The 23,510-nt window shown below is 42.6% G+C and overlaps 1 protein-coding gene across 1 annotated transcript in view; it reads right to left on the reverse strand.

Moving 5' to 3' along the window:
* Positions 1-23,510, reverse strand: part of LOC311147923 (rho GTPase-activating protein 17-like) — a 74,157-nt gene that overhangs the window by 34,815 nt on the left and 15,832 nt on the right. Inside the window, exons 2-3 of the mRNA XM_084184768.1 lie at positions 5,766-5,805; positions 1-43 (exon numbers count right to left, since the gene is read on the reverse strand). The exon at positions 1-43 is cut by the window's left edge and continues 62 nt beyond it. Coding sequence (XP_084040894.1) covers positions 1-43; positions 5,766-5,805 — 83 coding nt within the window. The remainder of the gene's footprint in view (positions 44-5,765; positions 5,806-23,510) is intronic.

Below are 23,510 nucleotides of genomic sequence, written 5' to 3' on the forward strand. Positions count from 1 at the left end.
TGTTGTGGGACACCACACGCACCATCTCCATGCGCCGCTCAATCTGTGCACGACAAACCACCACTTACATACAGACAGATCTTTACTGTGATGTAGTATACAGCTCAGCGGTACAGCAGCTACAGGTTAGAGACATGGGAAAGTCGTTTCATAGAGGCAGTGTGTTGAATGATCAAACGCCTGTAAATGCATCGTCTTGCGTTTCATTGTGTAACACGGTTATGAATTCCATATGTCCCACACTGCTTTGTCACAGGAAGAAAGTGAACTGAACTCTTTGTTTATAAAAACAAATGTTGGTGGAAAAACTTTGTTATGCAGAAGATGTAGACAGAAGTTCCTGGGGTTAGGGACACTGAGTTGAAAGGTTATGCCTGTAGTTTATAACTGCACTGATTCATTTTTCCCAGCCCCTTTGGTCCTCTGACAACTCTGTCCAGTAGAATGAATGGTGTTGACATGTAACTATATTCCTCTAATCTCCCTCATCCCTGCCTGTTGACGGCTGCCTCATTGAAGTCCAGTCAGCTACATGCCCTGTTTTGATTGGTGGCCAGGGATGGAGGTCAAAGGTCAGGCATGAATGATACCAGCCACTCCCAGCTGGGCAACACAGGAATGTTCTCTATGAAACAGATGACTCATCAGAAACGTCTTCATGGAGACTGTTGCTAGGCTGTTACTGCTGTTTGGAGCGTTAAAGGGCAGATGAATGCTCTGAAATTGTGATTTCACAGCACTCTGAAGCCAGGGCAGAAAACGACTTCATACTGCAGAGAAACTAGGCCAGCCTTGTCCAGCTGTCAGATGGTGAAACTGTATGGCAACTTCCACAGTGTTGTCTGCAATCTGTCTAAAGAACTACATTGAAAAATACATTTTCAACTCTTCTTTAGAGCATTGTTATGCCATTTTTTGCCAGTTCAAAACTAGTGTCTGCTGTACCAACTTAGGTACAGAACATGCCCAGTATGGAACATGGAGTGTCTGTTGTACAGAACATGCCCAGTATGGAACATGGAGTGTCTGTTGTACAGAACATGCCCAGTATGGAACATGGAGTGTCTGTTGTACAGAACATGCCCAGTATGGAACATGGAGTGTCTGTTGTACAGAACATGCCCAGTATGGAACATGGAGTGTCTTTTTTTAAATCAGCAAGGCTGTGAAACTAAATGAACCAGCACCAGCTCAATTGGTAGAGCATGGCGCTTGTAACGCCAGGGTAGTGGGTTCGATCCCCGGGACCACCCATACGTAAAAATGTATGCGCACATGACTGTAAGTCGCTTTGGATAAAAGCGTCTGCTAAATGGCATATTATTTTATTATTATAAAACTAGAGGGGGAGGGAGGGAAAATCGACAGCTCAGAATAATGCCTGTGGGAACAGGGCAGGGGGGAGACAGAGAGACGTACGGAGCAGCCAGGGGACAGACGGACAGACTGTCAGAACAGATCAACAGAAACCATGACAATTGTTACAAAAACAGAACTCGAACTCAGGAATTCCACCGGCTGATTCCTCCACACCTCTCTCTCCCTCTCCACCTCTCCCTTGCGTCATTCCCGACCCACGGAGGGCCCCAGCAATCCCAAAACAGCTGGGTCAGACAGACAGTGTGGAGGGGGTCTCCTGACTCCTCCACAGGCCCATGGCTTAGGAACAGGGAACGCCGTGTGTTCGGGCTGAGCCCTGTTAGTACATGGCACAGGAACAGGGGATTCCACCGCTTTCTTCTCTACAGGGGGAGATCCTGGGGATGTGTGTGTGTGTTTTGATTACATGGCGCCAGGGGTGCCACTGTCGGTTTCTCTTTTCCATCATTCTTACACTCAGATATAACACACTCACCCTAACATCACACACAGAGACAGAGACTTCCCAGACAGAGACAGACTTCCCACACAGAGACAGACTTCCCACACAGAGACAGACTTCCCACACAGAGACAGACTTCCCACACAGAGACAGACTTCCCAGACAGAGACAGACTTCCCAGACAGAGACAGAGACTTCACAGACAGAGACTTCACAGACAGAGACAGAGACTTCACAGACAGAGACTTCACAGACAGAGACTTCACAGACAGAGACTTCACAGACAGAGACTTCACAGACAGACACTTCACAGACAGAGACATCAAAGAGACTGAAGAGAAAGGACTAAACAGAAAAACAAACAGACCAGAAGGATCTGAAAGAGTACAACAACTTCTGTCTGGCTAACTGTGATCAGCTCAGAGCCTAGTTTGGTCTATGACGCTGAGCAGGGAATCCACACTGTAATGTGACTGACGTGTGTGTGCCAGGACTGATGAGATGTCCAGACAAGCACACGGCACGGCTAGCCAGAGAAAGGGTGTGACAGCGTTTCTGTGTGTCCAAACACAAACAGCAGTAAACAAGATGGACAACGGTTGGATTCCTAAACAACACTCCTAGTACCCATAACAACTCCGCAGTTGTGAATACCATTTATTGTGTTTATGAAGTCAGTCTAAGCTTGCTTTGTAGCCAAGTTGGTTTCTCGTTTCAGTAACTCCTCTGTCCATGTTTCTTGGCCTGACACAGTAAAGGAGCTGGCTATTATTGGCTAAAGCAGAATCCGGACTGGCAAGAGCTCAGGAAGCCTCCCCATTATAGAATACAAAATTCCAGAGCCATCATCACACAGAGCCATTGAGCCAATTACAGTAAGCCTTCTCTTGGGTGCATGAGAGCTACATCATATATACAGAAGTATGTGGACACCCCTTCAAATTAGTGTATTCAGCAATTTCAGCCACACCGTTGCTGACAGGTGTATAAAATCGAGCACACCGCCATGCAATCTCCATAGACAAACATTGGCAGTAGAATAGCCTTACTGAAGAGCTCATCGACTTTCAACGTGGCACCGTCATAGGCCACCTTTCCAACAAGTCAGTTTGTCAAATTTCTGCCCTGCTAGAGCTGCCCCAGTCAACAGTAAGTACTGTTACTGTGAAGTGGAAATGTCTAGGAGCATGAAATGGGTTTCCATGGCCGAGCAGCCACACACAAGCCTAAGATCACAATACGCAATGCCAAGCGTTGGCTGGAGTGGTGTAAAGCGCACCACCATTGGACTGGAGCAGTGGAAACGCGTTCTCTGGCGTGATGAATCACATTTCACCATCTGGCAGTCCGACTGACTAATCTGGGTTTGGCAGATGCCAGGAGAACGCTACCTGCCCCAATGCATAGTGCCAGCTGTAAAGTTTGGTGGAGGAGGAATAATGGTCTGGGGCTGTTTTTCATGATTCGAGCAAGGCCCCTTAGTTCCAGTTAAGAGAAATCTTAACGCTACAGCATACAATGACATTCTAGACGATTCTGTGCTTCCAACTTTGTGGCAACAATTTGGGGAAGGCCCTTTCCTGTTTCAGCATGACAATGCCCTCGTGCACAAAGTGAGGTCTATACAGAAATGGTTTGTTGAGATTGGTTTGGAAGAACTTGACTGGCCTGCACAGAGCCCTGACCTCTACCCCATCGAACACCTTTGGGATGAATTGGAACGCCAACTGCGAGCCAGGCCTAATTGCCCAACCTCACTAATGCTTTGGCTGAATGGAGCAAATCCCTGCAGCAATGTTCCAACGTCTAGTGGAAAGCCTTCCCAGAAGAGTGGAGGCTGTTATAGCAGCAAAGGGGGGACCAACTCCATATTAATGCCCATGGTTTTGGAATGAGATGTTCGACGAGCAGGTTTCCACATACTTTTGGTCATGTAGTGTATGTGGGGTCCTGTGGCCTCAGGCAGCCTGGGATATCTATGGTGCCCCTATGGAATGGGATATCTATGGTGCCCCTATGGAAGCTGAGCTATGTGACTATATGGACAGCTGGGCTAGCAGAGGAATTCTGGGATGCCGTGGATCTACCCTGGAGGACCAGGTGGTGTTGGGGACTAAGAATAAGATGCCTCATTTGTTTGTGCTGTTGACCACTATAAGGCCTCTTATGCTTGCGATTTATTCACAGCAGGCAAACATGGATGGCATGACAACAAGCACTACAGAGAGATGAGTTGGCTGAAGCAGAAAACCGATCAGTGGTGATCAAGCACCAGCCTCCAGTGATTCCATGGACAGGAGAGTGATCCAACAGTGTGTTCTCAGACTGACATGGTAGCGTGAGAGATGTGACATTTGGAAGAAAGAGGAATCTGAATTACAGTGGGCCATGGAAGGTTATTAAAGGAAGGTCGCACACAAAACGCCTTGGAGGGAAAACTGAGCGTCAACTGTCAGCTACCATAAAGCGTCCTCACCTCAGTAGCAGCTATTCATAAGCTGTGTTGGACAGACACTCACTCCTTCCATGACAACGCCTCATACTGCATCTAAATAGAACACGTCATGCTAGTCGTCACTCAAATGCTGTGTGTGTGGGTCCCATGACTGTTTCGTTCCAGTATACTTTTCTCTCCAGTCAACCACATTCTATTTATCCAACGTGACTTCAAGAGAAAAAGGTCTTGAAGTAACAGCAGGAGGCTGTGTCCTTTCAGTAGCGTTGTTTGTGTACACACACCCTCTCTGACTTCAAGTGGGGTGGAGGAAAACAAAAGAACATTCCGGAATTACAGAAATAAAGTGTATGGAATGTCTTCCCTGAGCAACCGGAATTCTGCTGTCTCTAAACTCAATGGGTAGCCTATTTCCTTGGGAACTAGACTGAGAACAGCACTGGAGGAACCCAGAGTATCAAACTGAATTGAATAGAATATACACTCATACACACATTGTCGATATTTTTTCACCACTAGTACCAAAGATTATCAGAATTCCTGGCAGAACGTTGTTACATTTTGTTTTGTTACCAATATATGGAAGAAGCTGACAATATCTGTGTCTCTGCTTAGCCTCTTGTATTCACAATGCTGAGTATGCAGTTCCATTGACTTACGGTACAGTATGTAATGAGTGAGTTGGTAGAGCAGGGATCAACAACTAGATTCAGCTGTGGGCTGATTTCTTTCCTCGAGCGGATGGTCAAGGGGCCGGAACATATTTACAAATAATTTGTAGACCGCAAATTGAACGCAAGAAGCCCAAACAGAAACAATATTTGAATAAAACAATAATTTCAAACCTTGCTTACATTTGTGTACGATTATATACACTGAGTGAACATTAGGAACACCTGCTTTTTCCATGACAGATTGACCAGGTGAAAGCTATGATCCCTTATTGATGTCAATTTTAAGCCTTGAGACAATTGAGACATGGATTGTGTATATGTGCCATTCAGAGGGTGAATGGGCAAGACAAAATATTTAAGTGCCTTTGAACAGGGTATGGTAGTAGGTGCCAGGCGCACCGGTTTGAGTGTGTCAAGAACTGCAACACTGCTGGGTTGTTCACATTCAACAGTTTCCCGTGTGTATCAAGAATGGTCCACCACCCAAAGGACATCCAGCCAACTTGACAACTGTGGGAAGCATTGGAGTCAACATGGGCCAGCATCCCTGTGGAACGCTTTCGACACCTTGTAAAGTCCATGCCCTGACAAATTGAGGCTGTTCTGAGGGCAAAGGGGGGTGCAGTTCAATACTAGGAAAGTGTTACTAATGTTTTGTACACTCAGTGTATTCTGTAACTCTCTATTATGCGTGGGAATACTTTGGAACAGATTTCCAGAAAACTTGGGAGGCCAAATAAAATCACCTGTGGGCCGCCAGTTGGGGAACCCTGTGTAAAATAAGAAAATATAGTCTAGGTAATGATTTATTTACCTGTAGAAGGTCATCGCTGAGAACTTCTGTTTTCTCTGCTCTGTGGATGAGAAAACACAACAGGCGATAGATTAGGTATGACAGCTACTGATTAAGCATATAGTGATGGATAGCCTGTATGTGTAAATCCTGTCAATGTAATGAGGCCTTTCCAGACAGACTAGATTCCACAGTGCAGTAGAACAGGGCCAGGGTCACCACTGCACTAGCCTGGCTCCCAACCACACGGGTTGAACAGCATTCAACAACACTACTCTGGTACATTGTTGCCTTGGTGAGACAACAAGGAATTGGTTGGAGCACAAACAGACTGTCACCCAGTTCAGGAAACTACAAACCACCTGAGTGAAAGCCTGAGCACCACCTATCCTGATGTCACTTTACCATGCCTTCATGTACACATCTACAGTTGAAGTCAGAAGTTTACATAAACTTAGGTTGGAGTCATTAAAACTTGTTTTTCAACCACTCCACACATTTCTTGTTAACAAACTATAGTTTTGGCAAGTCGGTTAGGACATCTACTTTGTGCATGACACAAGTAATTTTTCCAACAACTGTTTACAGACAGATTATTTCACTTATAATTCACTGTATCACAATTCCAGTGGGTCAGAAGTTTACATACACTAAGTTGACTGTGCCTTTAAACAGCTTGGAAAATTCCAGAAAATGATGTCATGGCTTTAGATGCTTCTTATAGGCTAATTGACATCATTTGAGTCAATTGGAGGTGTACCTGTGGATGTATTTCAAGGCCTACCTTCAAACTCAGTGCCTCTTTGGTTGACATCATGGGAAAATCAAAAGAAATCAGCCAAGACCACAGAAAAATAATTGTAGACCTCCACAAGTCTGGTTCATCCTTGGGAGCAATTTCCAAACGCCTGAAGGTACCACGTTCATCTGTACAAACAATAGTATGCAAGTATAAACACCATGGGACCACGCAACCGTCATACTGCTAAGGAAGGAGACGCGTTCTGTCTCCTAGAGATGAACGTACTTTGGTGCGAAAAGTGCAAATCAATCCCAGAACAACAGCAAAGGACCTTGTGAAGATGCTGGAGGAAACAGGTACAAAAGTATCTATATCCACAGTAAAACGAGTCCTATATCGACATAACCTGAAAGGCCGCTAAGCAAGGAAGAAGCCACTGCTCCAAAAATGCCAAAATAAGCCAGACTACGTTTTGCAACTGCACATGGGGACAAAGATCGTACTTTTTGGAGAAATGTCCTCTGGTCTGATGAAACAAACATAGAACTGTTTGGCCATAATGACCATCATTATGTTTGGAGGAAAAAGGGGGACGGCTTGCAAGCCGAATAACACCATCCCAACCTTGGAGCACGGGGATGGCAGCATCATGCTGTGGGGGTGCTTTGCTGCAGGAGGGACTGATGCACTTCACAAAATAGATGGCATCATGAGGAAGGAAAATGATGTGGCTATATTGAAGCAACATCTCAAGACATCAGTCAGGAAGTTAAAGCTTGGTCGCAAATAGGCCTTCCAAATGGACAATGACCCCAAGCATACTTCCAAAGTTGTGGCAAAATGGCTTAAGGACAACAAAGTCAAGGTATTGGAGTGGCCATCACAAAGCCCTGACCTCAATCCTATAGAAAATGTGTGGGCAGAACTGAAAAAGCGTGTGCGAGCAAGGAGGCCTACAAACCTGACTCAGTTACACCAGCTCTGTCAGGAGGAATGGGCCAAAATTCACCCAACTTATTGTGGGAAGCTTGTGGAAGGCTACCCAAAACATTTAACCCAAGTTAAACAATTTAAAGGCAATGCTATCAAATACTAATTGAGTGTATGTAAACTTCTGACCCACTGGGAATGTGATGAAAGAAATAAAAGCTGAAATAAGTAATTCTCTCTACTATTATTCAGACATTTCACGTTCTTAAAATAAAGTGGTGATCCTAACTGACCTAAAACATGGAATTTTGACTAGGATTAAATGTCAGGAATTGTGAAAAACTGAGTTTAAATGTATTTGGCTAAGGTGTATGTAAACTTCCGACTTCAACTGTACCTCAAATACCTTACTATCTATCCTGATGCCTAGTCACTTTACCCTGCCTTTATGTACATATCTACCTCAAATACCTTATTATTATCTATCCTGATGCCTAGTCACTTTATCCTGCCTTCATGTACATATCTACCACAAATACCTTATTATTATTATTATCTATCCAGCTGCCTAGTCACTTTACCCTGCCTTCACGTACATATCTACCTCAAATACCGCTGCACATTGATCTGGTACTGGTAATCCCTGTATATACAGTGAGGGAAAAAAGTATTTGATCCCCTGCTGATTTTGTAAGTTTGCCCACTGACAAATACATTATCAGTCTATAATTGTAATGGTAGGTTTATTTGAACAGTGAGAGACATAATAACAACAACAAAATCCAGAAAAACGCATGTCAAAAATGTTATGAATAGATTTGCATTTCAATGAGGGAAATAAGTATTTGACCCCTCTGCAAAACATGACTTAGTACTTGGTGGCAAAACCCTTGTTGGCAATCACAGAGGTCAGATGTTTCTTGTAGTTGGCCACTAGGTATGCACACATCTCAGGAGGGATTTTGTCCCACTCCTCTTTGCAGATCTTCTCCAAGTCATTAAGGTTTTGAGGCTGATGTTTGGCAACTCGAACCTTCAGCTCCCTCCACAGATATTCTATGGGATTAAGGTCTGGAGACTGGCTAGGCCACTCCAGGACCTTAATGTGCTTCTTCTTGAGCCACTCCTTTGTTGCCTTGGCCGTGTGTTTTGGGTCATTGTCATGCTGGAATACCCTTCCACGACCCATTTTCAATGCCCTGGCTGAGGGAAGGAGGTTCTCACCCAAGATTTGACGGTACATGGCCCCGTCCATCGTCCCTTTGATGCGGTGAAGTTCTGTCCACTTAGCAGAAAAACACCCCCAAAGCATAATGTTTCCACCTCCATGATAGACGGTGGGGATGGTGTTCTTGGGGTCATAGGCAGCATTCCTCCTCCTCCAAACACGGCAAGTTGAGTTGATGCCAAAGAGCTCAATTTTGGTGTCATCTGACCTCAACATTTTCATCCAGTTCTCCTTTGAATCATTCAGATGTTCATTGGCAATCTTCAGACGGCCCTGTATATGTGCTTTCTTGAGCAGGGGGACCTGCTTTCAGTCCTTCACGGCGTAGTGTGTTACCAATTGTTTTCTTGGTGACTATGGTCCCAGCTGCCTTGAGATCATTGACAAGATCCTCCCGTGTAGTTCTGGGCTGATTCCTCACCGTTCTCATGATCATTGCAACTCCACGAGGTGAGATCTTGCATGGAGCCACAGGCCGAGGGAGATTGACAGTTCTTTTGTGTTTCTTCCATTTGCGAATAATCGCACCAACTGTTGTCACCTTCTCACCAAGCTGCTTGGCGATGGTCTTGTAGCCCATTCCAGCCTTGTGTAGGTCTACAATCTTGTCCCTGACATCCTTGGAGAGCTCTTTGGTCTTGGCCATGGTGGAGAGTTTGGAATCTGATTGATTGATTGCTTCTGTGGACAGGTGTATTTTATACAGGTAACAAGCTGAGATTAGGAGCACTCCCTTTAAGAGTGTGCTCCTAATCTCAGCTCGTTACCTGTATAAAATACACCTGTCCACAGAAGCAATCAATCAATCTTTCTGATTGAGAGGGGGGGTCAAATACTTATTTCCCTCATTAAAATGCAAATCAATTTTGACATGCGTTTTTTCTGGATTTTTGTTGTTGTTATTCTGTCTCTCACTGTTCAAATAAACCTACCATTAAAATTATAGACTGATCATTTCTTTGTCAGTGGGCAAACGTACAAAATCAGCAGGGGATCAAATACTTTTTTCCTCACTGTAGCTCCATTCTTGTGTATTTTATTTGATTCCTCTTGTGTTACTATTTTATTTTTTACTCTGCATCATTGGGAAGGGCTTGTAAGCAAGCATTTCACGGTAAAGTCTACACCAGTTGTATTCGGCGCATGTGACAAATAACATTTGTTTTGGTGTAGGTGCTATGGGGAAACCACAAAAACAAATATTTTTCACACAACTGATATGATCACCTTGATAAGAGACCCACAGATTGAAACAAGGCAACCGCAGGGCAGAACTATTGATATTCTGCTGATAGCTTTCTCAGCCAGGTATGCTTAAAATCAATATTGATCTTCATTCTTCAACTCTGATTTCATCACTGTCTTTTTCAAGACACATTGAAAAAGCAGCTTGCATATAATCTCATCTAGGTAGGCCTAACATGTCTAGAATCAAAAAGAAAATGTTTAAAATGATTCCACCTGTACAAACATCCATACTGTACATTGTATAAATACAGAACACTATCAAATCACATTTTCTTGGTCTCATACATATATTTAGCAGATGTTATTGCGGGTGTAGCGAAATGCTTGTGTTCCTAGCTACAGCAATATCTAACAAAACACAAATCTGAAAAGTTAAAATAAAATGGAATTAAGAAATAGACATTTTAGGACGAGCAATGTCGGAGTCCCGAGTGTGTGTGGCTGCCCGGCCAAACTAAGCAATTGGGGGAGAAGGGCCTTGGTCAGGGAGGTGACCAAGAATCCGATGGTCACTCTGACAGAGCTCCAAAGTTCCTCTGTGGAGATGGGAGAACCTTCCAGAAGGACAACCACCTCTGCAGCAGTCCACCAATCATGCCTTTATGGTAGAGTGGCCAGACGGAAGCCACTCCTCAGTAAAAAGGCACATGACAGCCCACTTGGAGTTTGCCAAAAGGCACCTAAAGGACTCTCAGACCATGAGAAACAAGATTCTCTGGTCTGATGAAAACAAGATTAAGCTATTTTGCCTGAATGCCAAGCGTCACGTTTGGAGGAAACTTGGCACCATCCCTACGGTGAAGCATGGTGGTGGAAGCATCATGCTGTGGGGATGTTTTTCTGCAGCAGGGACTGGGAGACTAGTCAGGATCGAGGGAAAGATGAACGGAAAAGTATCAGAAATACATCCCGAGTGGCACAGTGGTCTAGCTAGCTGTGCCACTAGAGATCCTGGTTAGAATCCAGGCTCTGTCGTAGCTGACCGCGACCGGGAGACCCATGGGGCGTCGCACATTTGGCCCAGCGTCATCCAGGGTAGGGGAGGGAATGGCCGGCAGGAATGTAGCTCAGTTGGCAGAGCATGGCGTTTGCAACGCCAGGGTTGTGGGTTTGATTACTAAGGGGGGCCAGTATGAAAAAATCAAATAAAAAATAATGTATGCACTCACTAACGCTAAGTCGCTCTGGATAAGAGCGTCTGCTAAATGACTAAAATGTAAAACACAATGTTGAAGTAAAGACCCCTGAAAACGAATATCAACACATTTAGTTTTGGAGAAAATGTTTACCTTCTGTAAGTTAAAGAAATATTGCCTTGTAATTCCGTTACCAAAAACCCACATATCTTTAAGATATTTTCTAATTTCTCTCCCCTCACGAGGGAGGAGAATGAAAGTTCACAAAAGTAATAAGTAATGGTAGACCAACCAATAAGTTAGTGTTTTACTGATATAATAAAAAATTTAGTGATTAAAACTCATAATACTGTTACCAAATTGGTAACGGAATTACCAACAAATCTGTAAAGGAATTACTGCAACTGAATTGGCTACAATGGGAAATCATATTAGTCACAAACCACAATTGGGTCACCTGCTACTGTCCTCCCTTCCACTGGCATACTGTTATGTTCAGCTCATAACTGTTTTCTTTCTCTTTCTGTTGTCTGTTGGTCAAACCAAGTGTTAAACCTCTCCCTCTCTCTCTCCGATGAACCACCTCTCTTTCCATTTACTGTAACCAGCATCCTCACCCACTGAGCACCGAACGACACCGGACATCCATGGGCATTGAAAAGTAGTTAAAATTTGGTCAGTCCCCCCTGGCCTTGATGTTAAAGGGATACTTCGGGACTTTAGCAATGAGTAGTAGTTTCGCGAGTCAATGCTAACTAGCGTTAGCGCAGTGACTGGAAGTCTATGGGTATCTGCTAGACGGACCGGACTGGACCAAGTTTGGATAGCACAGTACAGTGAGTACAGCTTAATGCAGTACAGTAAAGAAAAGTAGAGTATATTGTACTGTACTATACTCCGCTGTGCTGTATTGCACTGCGCTGAACTCTACTCTGCTGTGCAGCACTGCACTGAACTCTACTCTGCTGTGCAGCACTGCGCTGAACTCTACTCTGCTGTGCAGCACTGCGCTGAACTCTACTCTGCTGTGCAGCACTGAACTCTACTCTGCTGTGCAGCACTGCGCTGAACTCTACTCTGCTGTGCAGCACTGCGCTGAACTCTACTCTGCAGCACTGAACTCTACTCTGCTGTGCTGTATTGTACTGCACTGAACTCTACTCTGCTGTGCTGTATTGTACTGCACTGAACTCTACTCTGCTGTGCAGCACTGCGCTGAACTCTACTCTGCTGTGCAGCACTGAACTCTACTCTGCTGTGCTGTATTGTACTGCACTGAACTCTACTCTGCTGTGCTGTGCTGTATTGTACTGCGCTGAACTCTACTCTGCTGTGCAGCACTGCGCTGAACTCTACTCTGCTGTGCAGCACTGAACTCTACTCTGCTGTGCAGCACTGCGCTGAACTCTACTCTGCTGTGCAGCACTGCGCTGAACTCTACTCTGCAGCACTGAACTCTACTCTGCTGTGCTGTATTGTACTGCACTGAACTCTACTCTGCTGTGCTGTGCTGTATTGTACTGCACTGAACTCTACTCTGCTGTGCTGTGCTGTATTGTACTGCACTGAACTCTACTCTGCTGTGCAGCACTGCACTCTACTCTGCTGTGCTGTATTGTACTGCACTGAACTCTACTCTGCTGTGCTGTGCTGTATTGTACTGCACTGAACTCTACTCTGCTGTGCAGCACTGCGCTGAACTCTACTCTGCTGTATTGCACTGCACAGAACTCTACTGTCTATTAAACGTTCTACACCTCTTTCCAACTGTCCTTTGATGCTGGAGCAGCTAATCTTCTAGATGCGTGGGGGTGTAGTAAAAAAATTACATTGGTGTTCTTTTAAAAAAGGTTGGATTGTCTGACTATTCATTAATTATTCAACAGCAGTCGACAAGGTTGTTCTGGCTCCGAGGCCTATAATGCACTAATGTGTCAAATGGACAATGCACCAATCCTTTCCAACCTGGCATGGTATAATTTGATACAGAATATTTTCTTAATTTATAGACTAATCAACACTGATCAGGCCCGGTCCTGGTCAATATGTCGCTCTAGGCGAGACAAAACAAATTGGCGCCCTACTATCCCTGCAAAGTAGAATACTAGCCTAAGCTATACAGTGTTGGCCCGCAATGCACTTTTATGAATGCCCATGTGGTAGCCTACCGTTTATAAAACAGGCAATTTACCATTAATCCCTGTAATTTGGTTACATTCATTTCTGTTAATGCATGTATTAATTACAGTCATTTACCGTTCTCATTCTCGGAGTCGAAACATTGTTTGCAGAGTTCACAACCTGCTACACTTGGGAGAAACAAGTTTTCGTTTAGTTCATACCATAATTTACATGCTCCATGTGAGCAATGAGCATGTGCCAGGTTTCTTGGTCCTGTTAATGTTGACGGAGCGCGCGCCTGAGCACGCATAGAAGTACCTGGCCTGCTTCTCGCAAATGTAAAATTTAGGAAAGTGCCCAGCTGGACTTCTCAGTCACTTTTTCTTTACCGCACACAGTAAGTCAAATTATTTTTTATTTTTTCATCAATTTTAATTTTAATAGTTCCTCACAGTACTTGAAAAATCTTTCCAACACTCTCCCCCTCGCTGATAAATAGGCTATGGACATGTTGCGTATATTTGTTTCTATGTTAATGATTGTCAATTTCATCTTCATACTATAGCATAGCTGTCCCCTTCATACTTTCCTTGTCAATTCATTATCTTATAGCATACTTTCGAAAAGCCTAAGGTAGGCCTAGGTTTTTTTATATGTTTTAAGGAAGGGAGAAATATTTGCTCGCGTCCGACACGCTGGTGGCTTTGATTGACGGATGCTTTTACGGCGGTGTGCGTGAGTTAGCTCATTGATTCTCTATAGGCCTATATGTCTATCCAGAAAGTTTCCTAAAGTAGCCTGTCTGTACTCCATCTCTTTAATAATAATCAAACGATCCTGTCATGATTTCATCTTGTAAAAGGCCTATTTTCAGTAGCTTAGGCTACATTATTTATCTCATTACGGCGTCCTCTCTTTGAAGAACATATGCCAATGCCATCGAATGACCGCAGCAGCAGGGTTTGTGACATTATGAGAATATTTTGGGAAAAGTGGGAGAAAACACATCGGACTCTGTTTGAATGGTTTTGTGCATCGAAATAGGATGTGTATTTAACAAAATGACATGCAGAAAAGCCAACAGACAAGCACAAGGTAGGCATATCTTTATTTTGACTCCGTTAATGTTGTGTTAATATAAAAATGCAACAGATCCTCTCAAACCTGGAATTTCGTAATTTGTTGATTAATATTAATAAGTAATAACCTGAATAATAATAATTATCATGATGACACGCCATGATAATAACAAAGTGCAATGGCTTGTTTCAAATAGGTTTTATTAAGAAGCATATCCATGTAAACAAGTGTATAAACAGAATTGTGACCACTTCCTTCCTCCCCCCGAACGGTTATGTCGGTGACTGTGTACATTGGCCTGGTCAATTACCGTAACCTCAAATTCCATGACCGTCACAGCCCAAGGAACCATGATGTAATTCTGTTACCGTAATTCCGTTCCCAGGTGTAAATCCACTTCACTTACTGTAGTTGAAATGATAATCTTTCAAACTCAAGGTATTTAACCGTTTTTGGAAAACGTGGACGCATAAAAACCTGAGGGAGATTTGAGATTTAATTCTGTTACCAAAGTTTGCATCTTCGCAGTTCTTACACTAAATTAGTTTTTGTAAATTCTTCAGTGGAAATTGTTAAAAAGTAGTCATCGGGCATAGAGTTGTATGCTTTGTTAAACTTTGAAATCGATGGTTTGTTTGGCATACATTTGAAAGTGAAAAAAACGTAGTCTAAGCGTAATTCCGTTACTGTGGAATTGTCCCATTTCAACTTCCTGTTGTCAACACCCCCTCTACTTTGTTATGGCAACGGCAGGAGTAATGTGGTAGAGGGGAGGGTTTACTGATTTAGGCAAAGGGGTGGAGCAGCGTAACTCCCAAGTGATTCCTGAATGGAGCAGTTCTCTGGTTGTACTTGTTTAAAAAGGTCCAATGGTCTTTCTTTCCATGGAGCAACGAGTGGAGATCACCTGGAGGAAATCCCCCATTCACAATGATTCAATACCTCGGCAAAGAGGGAGTGTATAATTTTGCATGTCACCAACATGTTGAAAATGGTGCTTTTACACCAGACTCCATAGTCCATTCCCTCTTTCCCTGCATCCCCCCCTGCCTTTCTATTCCTCCTACAAGCAACGTAACCTCTGTTTTGTAGCTTGTAACCTTTGCCCTTGCCAACTGGTCCTGGTACAGTTTTACTGTTAAGATTATCCTGCTTAGGTTAGGGCTGTTGTACAGAGAACTGTTCTCAAGTCAGATGTTAAACTGCAGTCAGTAACTGGAGCCCTAAACACAGCAAAGTCCCTCCTCCTCTCCTCCAAAAATGAGTCTCTGTGCACTATAGTAACCTTGTGACAGTGGTGGACAGCCGCTTCCAATTACTACCCAGAGAGAGAGAGAGATGGTGAGTGAGCGTGAGAGAAATCAAAACAGGAACATTTTACTAGAAATTTAAAAAAGGAAATTATCTCAGAGAAAAATGTCCTCCTGTGTGCTACCTATACCCCCCCCCCCCCCACTAGAATACCCATACTTTAATGAAGACAGCTTCTCCATCCTAGAGGGGGAGATTAACCATTTCCAGGCCCAGGGACATGTACTAGTTTGTGGTGACTTAAACGCCAGAACTGGACAAGAACCTGACACTCTCAGCTCACAAGAGGACAAGCACCTACCTGGAGGTGACAGCATTCCCTCCCAAATATGCACCCCTTGACACAACTATGACAAAACAACCAACAAAAATGGGTCGCAACTTTCAGCACTGTCACACGCTGGGTCAGTACATAGTCAATGGTAGGCTTCAAGGGGACTCCTACGGTAGGTACACCTACATCTCATCCCTTGGCAGCAGTACTGTTGACTACTTTGTCACCTACCTCAACCCAGAGTCTCTCAGAACGTTCACAATCAGCCAGCTAACCCCCCTATCAGACCACAGCAAAATCACAATCTACTTGAACAGAGCAATACTCAACCATGAGGTATCGAAGCCAAATGAACTGCATGCTATTAAGAAATGCTATAGATGGAAGGTAGGTAGTGAAGAAACCTGCCAAAAAACAATTGGCCCAAAACAAATCCAAACCATTCTAGACAACTTCCTGGACAAAATGTTTCCCTGCAATAGTGAAAGTGTAAACTTTGCAGTAGGAACAGTATATTTGACATAAAATAGTTCTAGCAGAAAACCTAAGAAAACTAACAATGAGAAATGGCTTGATGAACAATGCAAAAACCTAAGAAAGAAATTGAGAAACATATCCAACCAAAAACACAGCCTATGGGGAAACACAAACAGTACAGAAATACACTAAGAAAAAAATAAGGAACAGCATGTCCGAAATCAGCTCAATGTAATTGAAGAATCCATAGAATCTAACCACTTCTGGGAAAATTGGAACACACTAAACAAACAACAATACGAAGAGTTATCTATTCAAAATGGAGATGTATAGATAAACCACTTCTCCAACCTTTTGGACATATAACAAGTAACCATGAGCAAAACACATACACATGATAATTTGCTAAACTTAGAATCAGCTATTAAAGACATTTACATTGGATGAGCTACAGGACAAAATACAAACCCTCCAACCCAAAAAGGCCTGTGGTGTTGGATGGTATAATAAACTAAATGATAAAATATACAGACCACAAATTCAAATAGGCTATTCTTAAACTCTTCTAGGGATGTGACAAATGGGGGAAAAAGTATTATTGTTTAAACTGCCATTTTTTTAAAACCGGTTTGCCGTTAAAACGATATGGAGAAAAAAAACATTAAATTCCACGTCAACTCACAATGCAGAATAATGGACCGATTACATATGACCGCTAGCACCGGGCAATTAAGTTATATCTACCATGACCCTTTACAGACAGAACGCAGCTACAGTAAATTGCCGACAATTACAAAGTGCTGCATCAGAAGCATCTGTACCTTTTCAGACAGTAGAATTCTGCGCCTGCATATAATGTTCTATTGTTTCCATGACAACAATAAACATTGCGGATTGATGTGCTGCTGTGTTGTTTATGCTGTTTTTTATGGTATGATAGCTTGATGTGCTTTCTTTCTACTAAATGTCTTGGTAAATCGCGATATTTAACAAACTTTAAAGTAGTTTTTTTTAGGAAAGAGTGGTCTGCGTGCAGGCAGCAGGCAAGCTAGGATTGTCAGTTCTGGTCGCCTAGTGATGGAAGTTAGTCCCGCTTCAGAAGCAGTATTACTTTACAGACAAGTAAAATGCTGTTCATATCTCCAGAGAAAGTTTTGTGTCTGCGTTTACAAAGCTGTAGTGTAGCCTACCCTAACAGACAAACAAACGTACCGTAGCCGAGGCGCTTTCAAGGGGCCACATACAATTATATACAGTGAGGGAAATAAGTATTTGATCCCCTGCTGATTTTGTACGTTTTCCCACTGACAAAGAAATGATCAGTCTATAATTTTAATGGTAGGTTTATTTGAACAGTGAGAGACAGAACAACAACAAAAAAATCCAGAAAAACGCATGTCAAAAATGTTATAAATAGATTTGCATTTCAATGAGGGAAATAAGTATTTGACCCCTCTGCAAAACATGACTTAGTACTTGGTGGCAAAACCCTTGTTGGCAATCACAGAGGTCAGATGTTTCTTGTAGTTGGCCACCAGGTATGCACACATCTCAGGAGGGATTTTGTCCCACTCCTCTTTGCAGATCTCTCCAAGTCATTAAGGTTTCAAGGCTGACGTTTGGCAACTCGAACCTTCAGCTCCCTCCACAGATTTTCTATGGGATTAAGGTCTGGAGACTGGCTAGGCCACTCCAGGATGTGCTTCTTCTTGAGCCACTCCTTTGTTGCCTTGGCCGTGTGTTTTGGGTCATTGTCATGCTGGAATACCCATCCACGACCCATTTTCAATGCCCTGGCTAAGGGAAGGAGGTTCTCACCCAAGATTTGACGGTACATGGCCCCGTCCATCGTCCCTTTGATGCGGTGAAGTTGTCCTGTCCCCTTAGCAGAAAAATACCCCCAAAGCATAATGTTTCCACCTCCATGTTTGACGGTGGGGATGGTGTTCTTGGGGTCATAGGCAGCATTCTTCCTCCTCCAAACACGGCGAGTGGAGTTGATGCCAAAGAGCTTGATTTTGGTCTCATCTGACCACAACACTTTCACCCAGTTCTCCTCTGAATCATTCAGATGTTCATTGGCAAACTTCAGACGGTCCTGTATATGTGCTTTCTTGAGCAGGGGTACCTTGCGGGCGCTGCAGGATTTCAGTCCTTCACGGCGTAGTGTGTTACCAATTGTTTTCTTGGTGACTATGGTCCCAGCTGCCTTGAGATCATTGACAAGATCCTCCCGTGTAGTTCTGGGCTGATTCCTCACCATTCTCATGATCATTGCAACTCCACGAGGTGAGATCTTGCATGGAGCCCCAGGCCGAGGGAGATTGACAGTTCTTTTGTGTTTCTTCCATTTGCGAATAATCGCACCAACTGTTGTCACCTTCTCACCAAGCTGCTTGGCGATGGTCTTGTAGCCCATTCCAGCCTTGTGTAGGTCTACAATCTTGTCCCTGCCATCCTTGGAGAGCTCTTTGGTCTTGGCCATGGTGGAGAGTTTGGAATCTGATTGATTGATTCTGTGGACAGTGTGCTCCTAATCTCAGCTCGTTACCTGTATAAAAGACACCTGGGAGCCAGAAATCTTTCTGATTGAGAGGGGGTCAAATACTTATCTCCCTCATTAAAATGCAAATCAATTTATAACATTTTTGACATGCGTTTTTCTGGATTTGTTTGTTGTTATTCTGTCTCTCACTGTTCAAATAAACCTACCATTAAAATTATAGACTGATCATTTCTTTGTCAGTGGGCAAACATACAAAATCAGCAGGGGAACAAATACTTTTTTCCCTCACTGTATGAAAAGGGTAAATCGATACAGGCTATACCGGTAGCCTACTGTAATTTTATATTATGTGACAAAAACACCCCCACCCACTCTGCAATGAAGAGTAGCCTACCCCGTGCTCGCAGGACTGGCCCGAAGATACTGTATCCCGGCGACATCAGTCCCATTAATAGCCTAAGCTAGGATATTATACGCAACAGACCGAAGACTGAACATACACTTTAGCGAAGAGAAAGAGCAGGCAGGCCAGTGCGAGGGAGAGAGAGGAGAGGCAGGCAGATTACCAAGACTACTTTGTCACCTCGCAATGTCTTAATTGTCTTGCATGCCTCGTAAATTCCCCAAAGTTGCCTTAAGTTCGCCTCTTACTCTCTGGGGGGGGAACATTTATTTTCAGTTAGGGATTTTTCTTAACGTTAAGGATCCCAACTTAGTTTAAACTTTTACACCCCTAAACTCCTCAACATTATCCTCAGATCTGGCATCTTCCCCAACATTTGGAAACAAGGTCTGATCACTCCAATCCACAAAAGTGGAGACAAATTTGACCCCAATAATGACAGTGGAATCCACATCAACAGTAACCTCAGAAAAATCCTCTGCAGTATCATCAACAGCAGACTCCAACATTTCCTCAGCGAAAACAATGTCTTGAGCAAATGTCCAATTGGCTTCTTACCAAAATATAGTGTGCCAGACCACGTCTACACCCTGCACACCCTATTTGACAAACAAAACAAAAGTAGTATTCTCATGCTTTGCTGATTTCAAAAAAGCTTGTGTTGGGGGGAAAACATACAATATTATAAAATCAATGTACACAAACAACAAATGTCCAGTTAAAATTGGCAATAAACACAGACTTCTTTCATCAGAGCCGTGGGGTGAGACAGGGATGCAGCTTGAGCCCCACCCTCTTCAACACATACAGTACAGTGCCTTCAGACAGTATTCACAACCCTTTACTTTTTCCACATTTTGTTGTGCTACAGCCTGAATTTCAAATGGAATACATTTAGATTTTGTGTCACTGATCTACACACAATACCCCATTACGTCAAAGTGGAACTTTGTTTGTAGAACATTTATGAAATGAATAATAAACAAATTAAGCTGAAATGTCTTGAGTCAATAAATATTCAACCCCTTTGTTATGGCAAGCCTAAACTAAGTTCAGGAGTAAAAATTTTAATTAATTAATAAATCACATAAGTTGCCGTTTCTGTGTTCAATAATAGTGGTTAACATGATTTTTGAATGACTACTTCATCTCTGTACCCCACACATACAGATCATTGTAAGGTCCCTCAAACGAGTAGTGAATTTCAAGCACAGATTCAACCACAAAGACAAGGGAGGTTTTACAATGCCTCACAAAGAAGGGCAGCTATTGGTAGATGGGTCAAAATAAAAAAAGCAGACACTGAATATCCCTTTGAGCATGGTGAAGTTATTAATTACACTTTGGATGGTGTATCAATACACCCAGTCACTACAAAGATACAGGCGTCCTTCCTAACTCAGTTGACGGATAGGAAGGAAGCTACTCAGGGATTTCACCACGAGAACAATGGTGATTTTAAAACCATTAGAGTTTAATGGTTGTTATATGAGAAAACTGAAGATGGATAAACAACACTGTCATTACTCCACAATTCTAACCTAAATTATATTGAAAAGAAGGAAGCCTGTACACAGAATATAAATATTCAAAATCATCCATCCTGTTTGCAACAAGACACTTAAGAAATACTGTAAAAACGTTTTTTCCTGAATACAAAGCGTTATGTTTGTGGCAAATCCAACACATCACTGACTACCACTCTTCATATTTTCAAGCATGGTGGTGGCTGCATCGGCAAGGACTAGGGAGTGTTTTTAGGATAAAAATAAACAGAATGGAGCTATAAACACAGGCAAAATCCTAAAGGCAAAACCTGGTTCAGTTTGCTTTACAACAGACACTGGGAGGCGAATTCACCTTTCAGCAAGACAATAACCTAAAACACAAGGCCAAATCTACACTGTAGTTGCTTACCAAGATGACATTGAATGTTCCTGAGTGACCTAGTTACAGCTTTGACTTAAATTGACTTGAAAATCTATGGCAAGACTTGAAAATGGCTGTCTAGCAATGATCAATCAATCAATCAATAAAAAATTTAAAAAAGAATAATGGGAAAATATTGTACAATCCAGGTGTGCAAAACTCTTAGAGACTTACCCAAAAAGACACAGCTATAGTCGCCACAAAAGGTGCTTCTACAAAGTATTGACTCAGGGGTGTGATTAATTAGATATTTCTGCATTTCATTTTCAGTATAAATTGGCAAACATTTCTAAAAACATGTATTCCCTTTGTCATTATGGGGTATTGTGTGTAGATCTCAATTTAGAAATCAGGCTGCAACCCAACAAAATGTGGAATAATTCAAGGGGTTAGGGCTGGGCGATAAGGCCAAAATATAATGTCACGGTATTTTAAAAATAAATTGACGGTATGGATCCCCTACAGGATCCCCTGTAGCTCAGTTGGTAGAGCATGGCGCTTTCAACGCCAGGGTTGTGGGTTCGTTTCCCACGGGGGGCCAGTATGAAAATGTATGCACTCACTAACTGTAAGTCGCTCTGGATAAGAGCGTCTGCTAAATGACTAAAATATCAAATGTAAATGACGGTATTTTATGTTTTTGAATAATAAAAGTTATAAATTTGCTTTATGAGTAGTGCGTGATCCTAGGGTGGCAACACATACATTCTAAGTGATTTCAATGGTCTTTCTCCATTCTGATTGTTTTATACTGTTCAATTCAACCAAAAATAATTTCTGCATTTTCATCAATTTCTGCATTTCCTGCACTCATTTGAAGTTATGTAGGGCTGCACGATATGGGCAAACAATCTCGGCCTTATTTTTAACCAAATGTTGCAATTGCGATTTGACTTGAGATTTAGAGCAAGTTGGAATCATGGAAATAGAATGATTATTCTAATTCTATAGTTACAATATAATAGTGGGCACTTTGAATACAGTGTTGTTTGACATGACAATGAATGAAAATGCCAGAAGGACTTATTGTGACAGGGTAGGAACCAAAGTGTTAATAAGTGTTTCCTAGGGGACCCTATAATCTTTGGCTACATTGAATGTTCTCTTAGCTACTTCATAGCTACTTCATGTAGCTAATATATGAATGCTTCTTGTATTCCTCTTTGATTTAGAAGATATTGTTGCACAAACAATGATTTAGGTCGACACCATCTCTGGTAGTATTTTACATTTTTACTTTTTAGTCATTTAGCAGACGCTCTTATCCAGAGCGACTTACAGTTTAGTGAGTGCATACATGTTTTGTTTTTTTCATACTTATTATCAGGCTGTATAGTTAGTTACGTTTGCTCAGTACATTTATTAGCTAGCTAGCCAGCTAACCAGCGATTAGCGGCTAACACGATATTGGCCCAACTTACTAAGAAAATAAACTACCCATTTGCAGGTGTAAGAAACAAATACTGTAATTATAGAACAATAGTGGATTTATATTAAGAAGCAAAGTGAAAACAGCACTGTTGTCATCAACATTGTTGCATGTGCTGCATTGACCATGCAGACTGAACGCAAGTGTGTTGTGGTTGAGGAAGAACAAATGCGCTCCTTGAGTGACAGGGCGGCGCTAGGTCTGTGTGGAAAGCGGCGGAGAGAGATGACTCAAGTAGCGGAGTAAACTATAAAAATGGATGTTACACATGGCCAAACATTCAAATACCGTTATAGAAGGAAGGTAACGTAAAAACCCAAAATCGGTCCGTGCATCAATACCGGTATATCATAAAATATGGTATACCACCCAGCCCTACAATGGGTATGAATAATTTCTGAAGGCATGTATATCAATGAATTGGGGAGGGCACTAGAATAGTCTGCAGCATCCTGCCTCACCCTATTAGACTCTGAAGTCAAATGTCTACTGTTTGCTGATGATCCGGTGCTTCTGTCCCCAACCAAGGAGGGCTTACCGCAGCACCTAGATCTTCTGCACAGATTCTGTCAGACCTGGGCCCTGATGGTACATCTCAGTAAGACAAAAATAATGGTGTTCCAAAAAAGGTCCAGTTGCCAGGACAATAAATACAAATTCTATCTAGAGACTGTTGCCCTAGTGTACACAAAGAATGATGCATACCTCAGCCTAAACAGCAACACCACAGGTAATTATACAACCACCTAAAAGGCATGATGCCCACACATTCCACCATAAAGCCCTCACCTACAGAGAGATAAACCTAGACATAGTGTTGTCCCGATACCAGTATCGCGATACTACAATAGCAGATTTTCCTTGGCAAAAAATTAATCAAGAAGCAGAGTCACCTCTATGGTCCTTTAAAACCTACTTTTGTAAAATATTGTGTGCTATAGCTTGCAAAATA

Source organism: Coregonus lavaretus, assembly GCF_964263955.1.
Source record: "Coregonus lavaretus genome assembly, chromosome: 1".
Lineage (NCBI taxonomy): Eukaryota > Metazoa > Chordata > Actinopteri > Salmoniformes > Salmonidae > Coregonus > Coregonus lavaretus.